Here is an 11,045-nt window from a genome sequence, read left to right on the forward strand (position 1 = left end):
AACGTGTCACACATCACACACTCTAAAAATAAAAGGTAAAATAAAGGAAGAAATGTTGGAATAAAAATACATATTTAATAAATAAACGATATCTTACATAATATATAATAAAAAAGCGTATTTCTACCCACGCAGCCAGACATTCCCCTGCTACCGTATTTTGAATGAGAAATAAATGTACACCAGGCAGAGAGACGGCACTTGTGCGACGCTCCCTGACTAGAGGCAGTTTCAAGGGGACCCAAACTGGGCGTTTCTGTGCCGCTAACACCACTTCTACAAAAAGTTTTGCTGTTGGGCAAGTTTTCACTTACATTAGCCATTACACAACAACTACAGTAGTACAGACCCACATATACATAAACGTGCAAGTCGATAAGTAGCAAATGTGGTGTAAACTGCGTCATTAGTGTTGTGCTGCGTAGTATCACAGAAAGAACCGTTAGCTAAAGTTAGTTTGTTTTGCTATCTGTAGCCTAATAGTAAATTACGTAAGGCTAATGTAAATGTCATGGACGCATAGTTGAGCATAGGCTACAAAAATAGTACCCATCGTGAGAAGTGTAAAGGGCATAATATTTTTTTTCAAGCAGTAACTTTTACTGTTATAAGTGATGTGTGGCTAGCCTGCTAGCTCAGCTAACTAGCTAAGTTTTGAGTAACTTTGTTTCGGGCTACTTTAAGGGACCATCTGCAAACTTGCAAACAGCAGGAGTGGGAGTGTTGTCCGCAGCCATTGCATTACTGCGCCACTTTAAGTAAATGGGAAGCCTTGAAACCTCCATGTTTGTATCTTGAAATTGCGAGCGGAGTTGAGCACCATATTGAATCAAAGTTGCCATCTCCTTGACAAATATTTTATTAAGTTTCACACTTCAAACTTTAGCGTGTATCCGACATCGGACGTGTAATGGACGTGCTGTAAGATACTTTTTGCGATGTTTCCCGGGGTGTTTCGGCTTCTTTTCCGTACATGTTAAGTTGGTTTAACACACCGAGTCAGCGATCAATCTGTAACTTTAAAGTGTGAGGTCAGCACTGTAGATCAGACCTGGATGTGATGGACAATCCGTCCTCAATAATCACCCAAGTCAGCCGGGATGAAGAGGGGAGTAAAGCCGCAGGGGAGAAGGGTAAGTCTTTATTTTTGTCCCGGTTGTGTTTTGCACTCATGCCCCCCGAAAAAAGTTTTGCTGCTCCGTGAGTGAAAGTTCACGATCTTCACTTCAGACCGTACTGAGATCTGATTTACTTCAACAACTTTTGCACTTGTATGAATAGCAACATTAGTAAAGTGGATTAAAAGTCACAGCACTAAAACTGTCACTGTTTCTCACTTCTGCATATTAGGGCTGCGGCCCTTTGGCCTGTGATGAAAGTAAAGGAAGTGACGTACCAATGCAATTATGCAGCTATAAGACATAAATAAAAACATGAAAATGTCCTACAGTCATTATCAGTGATCGAAGAAATACTCAGATGTTTAACTTAGTGAAAGTAGCAAAAACATATTGTAATACATGTAGCCTACCGTTGAAAGTGAAAGTCATGCATTCAAAGTCTAACTTAAAGTACACTTCAGAATCATGTGATATGAATGGATTATGATTACTGATCAATTAATGTGAATCAAATCTGTTATCACTTCGTATAAATGGATATATTAAATCCTCAAAAGTGTGTCTGTGTGAAAATCTTATTATTTTATCCTAAGAATGCATGTGTTATCTCTTCTATCTTGCTGCCATGGCTATGAAATCAGTTTATTTGTATTACAATGCTGCTCTGTTTACCTCTTAATTCAATAACGAAGCTGTAACATTGAGATTTCCTCAATGTTACACTAACTTTATCAGATCTGTGTTCACTAGCATGCAATGTTAGCACTGCTGCTGTACACAATCCAATGAGATGCCACAGAGTGTGAACACAGGTTATTGAATAATCCACTGACCACTGTCTCGTATCGTTTCCTGCAAACCACAGTAGTATTTCAATAGTCTCTGTTACTTAAGATATGGTGGATAGGCCTACATGATAAGTGGCTGAAGTCATGCAGTGGCCTTCTTGTGAATGTGTGTTTTAATCTTTTATATCCTTTTCTCCACTCTTTGAAAACATGCTGTCTCTGTTTCCTGCATTAAGAGATATCGACATGATGAGAACCATCAGTTTCTCTGAGACTCAATAAGAGGATAATTTTGGTCGACTAAAGTTCTATAGTTTTTGAGGGTTAACTTATACATTTGCTTACATCCTATAGATGTCTAATGGCTGCTCATGTACGGCCATCTTTGATGTGGTATGTAAGTGTTTCTCAACGGCACAACCGAACAAGGTGTTGCTTAATAAACTGAGTCATGTCACTACGACTGATAACATCTGTTATATGCTTAGAAATTCTCTAAACTTTTACATTTCTAAAACCCTTTATTTAGTACAAAACTATTTTATTCTTAAATGACATAAGCTGACAGGAGTAGTCTCTTACTGCATTGCAAGAAAATAGGGTCAAAGTAGGGCTGCTCGATTATGGCAAAAATCATAATCACGATTATTTTGGTCAATAATTGATATCACGATTATTAAATACGATTATTCATTGACTTTGAAAACATCAATTTATTGAACTGTAAAGCAAATAATAATTTGAACAGTATCTTTTTCAAATCAAAAATATTTTATTTATTTTCGACAATCAATCAATGAACAGTATCTTTTTAACTGTTGATTACCCTGAACGTATAATTCAACTGAAAAACCAATACAAAAATAAATGATAAATGTATATGTACATTTAAATAAATAATATCAAAATAATAAATACCAATACAGTGTTTCCCCTACCATTGTCTTGTCTTTTTCTTTCTTTCTTTTTTATAATACATATTTATAGCACCAAATTGCAACTAATCTATCTACTGTCACTTTTCACATTGAACATATGCTCTTTTATTAAATAAACTAAACACTTTCATTTTAAGTTATGAGTTTAGTGTTTTTGACCCTAAGAAACACCTATGCATTAATCAATAACAATAATCCACAGGTCCTCTCTCTGCTCCAGAGGATTACAAAAATATATATATCCCAACAACAAATATTTTGCAACCTAAAGAGCTTTTGCATGCTGTTTCTGTTTTCTTTCATTTGAACTTGAACGTTTTATAACCATGACATCACTAACTAATCTAAACGTTTCATTAGTTTGTTTTATTGGAGAGTTTTATTATCCCCTGAAAGTGTAGCAGCTGTTTAAAAGGCCATTCAGTTCAAATAATGAAACTTCTCTTCAAGATTAAAGCACATTTAAACATGTTTCTCAGCTGTCAAAGAGGCAGACATTATTAGGAGTGGGAGCGTCGACTACACAAAATGATTAAGGCTTTTAAAATGAACCCTGGGTTGATAAAAGTATTGCACACTGATGTCACGCTGTGATAAATCAGCATATGAATTATTCAATGTTTATAAGTTACGGGACAGGAGAGAACATGTTGAGGTAGGAATTTCTGTTTCAGGAATGAGGTTTTGGTTCTAGGTAGAGTTGCATCTTGTGGTATTTTATATTTTGACACATTGCTAGTTTACTCCAAGCCTGTACATGCTTTTCTCTGCATTATTGAAGTCTTAAAGTGAAAATGAAATAAAGTCTTGAGCAGATTTAACAGAGACTTAGACCCCATTTACACGCAAACGCATACGAAAAGCAAACGAACCGAATACGATATCAAAAAAGTATTCCGTTCACACGAGTCCGCTCGAAAGCGCTGGAGACGCTGTAGTACATATGCCGGGCCTGTAAGTGGCGCCACAAAATACACCAAAAGCAGCGAAGAAGACCCCCGAGCATGGTTGCCATGGTTGCCCTTCTGTTTATGCCCCGCGGTGGATTTAGCAACATGTAGTTCATGTAATTCTCCATGTCCACTTGTTGCTGATGGTTGTGGTAGAGGAGCTGTAGATTTTGCACTAGCATCTGTAGCATGGTCAGTAGCAGTAGCAGTAGCAGTAGTTACTGACAGTAGCTAGTACTGACCATGCTACAGCAGTGTGCAGCAGAGGTGGGGAGAGGTGGGGCTATGGCTTCATCGTTATCAGGAAATGATCGTATAGGGCGTACACACTGAGCCGTTTGGCCCCCCAGAGCATTCCGTTTGCAGATCTATCCACCTTGGGACCCGTTATCGTTTGCGGGGTCCGTTTCCGCGGTCTGTTTCCGCGGTTCCGTTACGGCCTCAATATTATCCAAAACGTGAAGATTTACTGCTGCATGACAGCAAATTACAAAATCAACTTAAAGACAATAATGATTAATCAAGATAATAGTGATAGTGGTAATAGTTATGGCGCTCTACAGTGCATTTAATCTGCATTTGAAATATGTTTTAAGAACAACACAATGACCATTGTTTTGTCTCCACATTTGTACAGATTGTATAGGACTGTACGTCCAATACACATGTTTTGATGACTCAGATTTAGGAAGAAAGGGGATCTTTTGTTAGCTAACGTCGGCAGTATTTCAGCTGTACTCCATAAATTCCTTTTCTTCCTTCCCTTTTATGAATTAAAAAAGCTTACACTGTGTTTCAGGGTTAGGGTAGGTCATTTTATATGGTGAAAGGCGTGTGAAAAAAGTATTGAAACTAAGGGAGACTGGAGGAAGTGAATGAGGGCGAGGGAGTGAACGCTGGAAAGGATATGGACTCAAGGGAGGGAGTGAGGTCACTTGGGAGTGAAAAAGGCAACAAGGAGAGCAAAATGAATTTAGGACATAAGGGAGTGATTAATGTCATAAGGCACTGAATAAGATCCTTTATTTATTTCACAGCTAAGATGTGTCAAATGACCAATTTCTTCTTCCTAGCTGAACCCGGATTTGCCATGACAGTGACTGGGAAGAAGCTACATGGATTTGTGTGTCATAAGCCCGTTGTAGCTACACTAAAACATGAAGGCAGCAGCAGCTTCCTCCTCTGATACCCGTCTGTTTCCTCTTCCTGTTTTGGCCTGAGCGCGGCAGAGGCCAGCGGAGGGTCAGACAGGATTTGAATCCACAAATGGAGCAGGAGGGAATGGCAGGGTTTGAATAAAAGAGCGGAGAGAGAGACGCACAACGGAGGTTTGTGTGTTGGTAACACAGACACGTACGGAGAGAGGGAGTGTGGGGGATAAAGAGACAGAAAAGTGTTAATAGGAGATTTATGGGACAGGGCAATAAAGCAATTGGACGTTTGGCTTGACACACTTTTGTGGACGCTGACATAATCTCAATGACTGACCTACATTTAAAAGGGAATGGTTGAAGAACCACTTGGTAAATTGTTCAACTGAAGAAAATAAAGTCTAAAATCCATGATCATACGTTTACATTGTAACAGCAAAGGGACAGTGCGCATAAAGTCAAAATAAAAAGTACACTAATATACTAAATAAAGAGTTAGGGTTGATCAATAACACAAAAAAACACAAATGTAAAAGAAGATTGGACAAGCAGCATTTTGCGTTCTTTTTTTACCTTGAATGTCATTTTTGGTCTCCACCCACTTTTATTGCACTATTGTCAATAAAACGACTTTACAGTACACGTAAAAAAAACTGTTTCCAGGAAGTTTTAAAGCACAGCAAAGTACTGTAAGGAGTCTTATTGTTATTATAGCTGTTGAGCTGCACACTTCCTGCTCTGCCATAGCTCAGCGATCAACGGATAAGCCTGCGAGACTAAACTCAATCACCTGATGCCAACATTTGCTGACAGGAATCAGCTGGAGCTTTTATCATGTAGTTTAAAAAAAACAACTGGTGGCAGAACAATTCAAGTCACCTCCGATATGCACCCCATAGCTATAACTTCAGGGGGTTAGGATGTGTTGTTTGCTTACTGTACCGTGAAGAAGGGAAGAATAAGCCATTTTTTTATAGTCGTTTTAATTTGCTGTTAATGGTTAACGTCATTTGGTATTTAAAATAGACAGACAGAATGCAGCTCGGTGACCTGCTCTTCCTCTCTGCAGGCTCTTCCCCGGCTCCTTCCTCCAAGAAGCCCCGGAGCCGCGGCCTCTTCTCCAGCCTCTTCTGCTGCCTGTGTCGAGACCAGCCGGACCCCCCGCCGGTCAACAACAACGCCCCCCTGCTAGTGGAGGAGAACGGAACCGTCTCCAAGGTGTGTTTACCCCTCGTCTCTCTCGTGGCATGTTTCTCCTGTTTCGACAGCAGTGGAAAGATCAAATCTGTGTTCAGAGACAAGCCAGATTATAACCGCATTTACATATTTAGTTCTCCTTCTGTCATCCCTCAAATACTTGTATATACCTATTGCTGTGATCTGGTTTGAATAAATATAATTTTGTGTTTTTTTTTTAGAACCAGGTAAAGCCACTTCTGCATCCAGTGAAGTCAAAAGACTCGGGAAAGATCTGTGTGGTGATAGATCTGGACGAGACGTTAGTTCACAGCTCTTTTAAGGTAAAGCAAAACTGTTATCTATATATCTTAGGTTTCTATATGCAAATCAAACAGGGGAATTCAGAAATCTACAGATGCAAATAGATAAAATAAGTAAGATTAACTTTCCGCAAGTCTGACAAAATGATTGTTATGGGAGCAAATTTGTCTGAAAATGGAGCAGCGCTTAAAGAAAACAATGCCTGCAGTGTCTCGCCCTCATTTCTTACATCATGCATGGACTTAAAGAAATCATTTCGGCTTTTTTTCTTTTTAATAACAAAGGGGCTGTAAAACACATAGTTGTCCCCTGTGATCACATTACAGCATAAGATAGTTAGGTTAAATAGCAAAACAAGTCTGCATCAGGCCCACATCTCCACATCTGGTTGTTGTTGTTCGCTCTGTCGGTGACATTTTAGTATCGATGACAAACGCCAAACCAAAATGAGTTGTTTCTCCAACCCAAATAAACACAGACGCTCCTAAACGCGCACACACACACACACACACACACTCACACTCACACTCACACTCACACTCACACTCACACTCACACTGCAGACTGTTTGTCTCTACCTGCTTCTGTCCTGCAATAACACCACAGTGATATTTCATACGGTAAGAGAAACAATTTAGTGTTTTGTAAAACAAGCCTGCAGCCATTCCTGGAAGTAACCAGACTTTCTTGTGACTTTATATTGCTGTTCAGCCATGTTAAAGAAGCAGAATAAAAATACTTTATTCATCCAAGGGGGATTTGATTTCTAAGAAAAATGCTCCATTTTAAAATGTCCAATAAAAGAGAAAATAGAATACAAATATTTCAATCATTTAATATTCAATTGAGTCCTGTTTGTTGTCCTTCCAACAGCCTGTGAACAATGCAGATTTCATCATTCCTGTGGAAATAGATGGAACAGTACACCAGGTAATGTTTGCATCACACACGATGTCCTTACTGTGTTGTCATCAGTGCCTCACTGCCCTTGCGGTTGTTTTAAATTGCTGAGTGTAGAAGCTGCTGCCGGTGTTTAAGGGATTTGAAGATGGAGATGCTTGACACTCTGTGGGTCTGGGCCTGATTCAAGTAATCCAGGATAGGTTTGTTCAGACAAGCAAAGCCTATTCCGGATGACTTGGTTCAGGAACGCTACCCTTCAGCCTCCGACGCCACGGAAAGGAGAAAAAAAAGGAAGAACTTCAAGGAAACAAGTCTTTACTTTAGGAGCCAAATGCTCTCAGTGATCTATACGAGTATCTTCATATTACATTTCCAATGATTTACATCCACGACTACACCCATGTGGCACAGGAAGCAAAGATTATTTTATACAGCAAAAGAAAGCGCCATGGTTCCTCAGACAGTGAAGGTTTGTAGAAACATGTTTTATTTTGAAAAAGCAGCAGCCGGTTTGATACATTCCTGTGTTTTCCAGGTGTACGTGCTGAAGCGGCCGCATGTCGACGAGTTCCTGAAGAGAATGGGGGAGCTGTTTGAGTGCGTCCTGTTCACTGCCAGTTTAGCCAAGGTGAGAAATACTGCCCTGCTGCCAACTGCTGCTCAGTGTCAATAAATACAAAACCAATACTTGTACATTACATACATTTGTAGTTGAATTAAAACTAAATCGCTGAGGGAAATTGAATAATTGCAGAAGCCAGTGTTGGATACAGAACAGCAATGGAGAATTTGACTATTCACATTTTAAATGATTGAAAATTAGAGGTAGGAAGTAAGAAAAAGTGTCATTGGGAAAAGGTTTTCCAGCAATAGGGTGGGCAAAATGTCAAAAGGAAACTCTTAAGAGGTGTGACTTAAATTTGGTAGCACAATAATTACTTGAAAGTTGGCACAAACCTGCTCACGTCCTTTTTATTATTGTATTAACTTACAGTTAATTAACACTTATTCTTACAACTGACGTTATCAACCTTTTGCAGCAAAGACTACACTTGTCTGTGTTGTTTTTTTATTTCTGAAAGCTTGCGTTGGTTTAGGAACTGATCTAATTTATTAGTGTTTTTTTTCTTTCAGTACGCAGACCCCGTCTCCGACTTGCTGGACAAGAGGGGCGCTTTCCGCTCCCGCCTGTTCCGGGAGTCGTGCGTCTTCTACCGAGGAAACTACGTCAAGGACCTGAGTCGCCTGGGCCGGGACCTAAACAAAGTCATCATCGTGGACAACTCCCCCGCCTCCTACATCTTCCACCCCGATAACGCAGTGAGTATAACACACCGCACCTGAGTCATGATCTAAAAAAATAACGTTGATGCTGATGACTTGCGTTTTCATCCAGGTGCCTGTGGCCTCGTGGTTCGACGACATGTCCGACACGGAGCTCCTGGACCTCCTGCCTTTCTTCGAGAGGCTGAGCAAAGTGGATAACGTCTACACGGTGCTCAAGCAACAAGGGGCCGCGAGCTAACGGTGTTCTCATCTCAGCTCTGAACAAAACGGCGTACAGATAAAAAAAATCACCCACACCGGAGAGGCTCCAGCTCTCACTGCCAACCAGACTGCTTCACAGCTGACCGAGCCTTCACCTCCCCAGAATCACAACAACACTTCTGGGAGTCTTCAGCGACTTCGATGGCGTCATCACTGCCACCTCCTGGTCAAACAGAAAACTCCTCTGAAAATCAGCTTGTAACTTTTCTCCTAGGAAAGCATGGATGAATGTTTTAGGATATTTCTGCAGTGTCACTGAACTTGCTAAATCTGTAGCCATGAATCCTTTGGACACAGACTGGGTACTGGACTTCTCTCCTCGATGCACAACATGCAGGATTTTGGTAAGCAGGAAGCAAGTGAAAAAGGTAGATTTACGTACAAATAAGCCTTGTCGGTCTTGTCATTGAAAGAGAAGATAGTGTACACGTACTGTAGATGTCTGTTTTTGAACAAAATTCACTTCACACCCTAATTTTTTTCAGGCATGTGATCCCTCTTTGTAATTTTAGAGTGATGTGATCAAGTATTTTTGAATAATCATGACAGTGTTATGGATGAATCTGACAAAAAAAAAATATGATCAGGTGTTTATAATTCACTAATATCAAAAGGATTGGACAGCACTTTACAAGTACAGTCCCCCCTCTCAGTGCTATTGAACTGTGGGAATTTAGGTCAGGGAAAATCAATATACACGTCTAATCCCTTTTAAAATAGTTTTATAAGTGGGAATTGAGCCCTATTAAACAAGCAGTAAGACACTAATAAGAAATCCAACCATCTGCACATGACAGTGATAGTAGGGCAGCTGATTTCAAAAGGTGGTTTAAAGCCTGATGGACAGCCAAAATGAGAAACAATTGATCCCAGAGACATTCTCTGATGGCTTCTGGTCCTCGTTTTAAAGCCACTGACGAAACTTGAATTTCTCGCAGCATACACAGGCTGTTTTAGCGGCAGTATGATGCAGGAAAGGTCACAGTTTGGCTTGTCTTAAGCTACAAAGTGCATTTTATTTTTCCCTAAGCGGTACACATTGGATGGAAACTATTTCAGGACTTTATAATAGAAATGTGTCGAGATTCAAAGGAAAAATCCACACTGTGACACTTTTAATAAACAGCTATTGGTGATTTATTTTGCACCTCTTTTCTGTTATTTGGATGGATTCTGTTGGATTGACATGCCGTAAAGGTGAGGTAGTTCTAGTGCAGCTACAATTGAGTTTAATAGAGAAAAGACAGAAGAGGTAGACAGTGAAATTACTGCTTCTGCTTATTATTCACTCAAAATCAGCAACTGTTATAAAAAAATAATGATTTGACGGTGGAATTGATTGGGTCGTACACATTTAAATCTGTATATTTTGATAAGCTCTATAAGCTGAGGTCCAGCAGTTTGTTGGAGCAGTGTTATTTTCCCCCCTCATATGCGTTGACAATACCATGTGTTGACACCGATGAATGAAGCCGTGGATTTGACGAAGAGCCTCCATAGCAGGGGCAGGGATGACAATTAAATCCGCCATTTAAGAGCTATAACGTTATTTTTCTATGTTTAACAAATATTGTCAATCAAATGTCTTTCCTAAATAATAACTGATTTCTTTTTCTCACCGTGGAGTGGTCCTCTTATACAATATTTTGCAATTCGTTTTCCAAAAGGGGAAACATTTTTCTTGCTGTTTTTATGCAAGACCTGGTTGGTTACCTCGTATATTAATAGGTAATAAATGCATCAGAAACACCAGCAAATTACTAAAATGATAGCATCATACTGTTGTAGGCACATAACAGGGTTGTCATTTTTGGTGTGTGTTTTATGTGAACCATCATCACATGTCTCAACTGTAATTCTCACACATTCAGTAGATATGTATATTTTGTTTTGCACAGTAATACAGCAAACAAATGTTCATTAATATATGGAATATTCATGTTACTCATGATTGAATAGATGTAACCTTTCATTTTTCTTGACCTGTTTTATCATACCAAATTATATATGGACTGTATGTAATAATGCCATTTCCTCTCCATAAATGCTAAATGAAAGATGGTCCAAGTGTTGTTTTGTTGATCATTTCTTTTTTCTAAAACAAATTGATTGAAAAAGTAGCATTTGTGAAAATGTGGGTGTATAA

The 11,045-nt window shown here is 39.4% G+C and overlaps 1 protein-coding gene across 1 annotated transcript; it reads left to right on the forward strand.

Moving 5' to 3' along the window:
• The first annotated feature begins 261 nt into the window (after window positions 1–261).
• LOC117498959 (carboxy-terminal domain RNA polymerase II polypeptide A small phosphatase 1-like) lies at window positions 262–10,960 on the forward strand. The gene is made up of 7 exons (XM_034151171.1): window positions 262–1,133; window positions 6,018–6,166; window positions 6,367–6,468; window positions 7,322–7,378; window positions 7,887–7,979; window positions 8,486–8,671; window positions 8,748–10,960. The coding sequence occupies exons 1-7, from the start codon at window positions 1,061–1,063 to the stop codon at window positions 8,874–8,876; spliced, it is 789 nt and encodes a 262-aa protein (XP_034007062.1). The 5' UTR covers window positions 262–1,060; the 3' UTR covers window positions 8,877–10,960.
• Window positions 10,961–11,045: the final 85 nt, after the last annotated feature.

The sequence above is a fragment of the Trematomus bernacchii genome, unplaced genomic scaffold (genome assembly GCF_902827165.1).
Source record: "Trematomus bernacchii unplaced genomic scaffold, fTreBer1.1, whole genome shotgun sequence".
In the NCBI taxonomy this organism is placed as follows: Eukaryota; Metazoa; Chordata; class Actinopteri; order Perciformes; family Nototheniidae; genus Trematomus; species Trematomus bernacchii.

Bases quoted from the DNA above. Each gene is read 5' to 3' on its own strand.
- LOC117498959 (XM_034151171.1), top strand. From the start codon at position 1,061: ATGGACAATCCGTCCTCAATAATCACCCAAGTCAGCCGGGATGAAGAG. The intron at 6,167-6,366 runs GTGTGTTTACCC...TTTTTTTTTTAG, and splicing joins AGAACGGAACCGTCTCCAAG to AACCAGGTAAAGCCACTTCT. The intron at 7,379-7,886 runs GTAATGTTTGCA...TGTGTTTTCCAG, and splicing joins TAGATGGAACAGTACACCAG to GTGTACGTGCTGAAGCGGCC.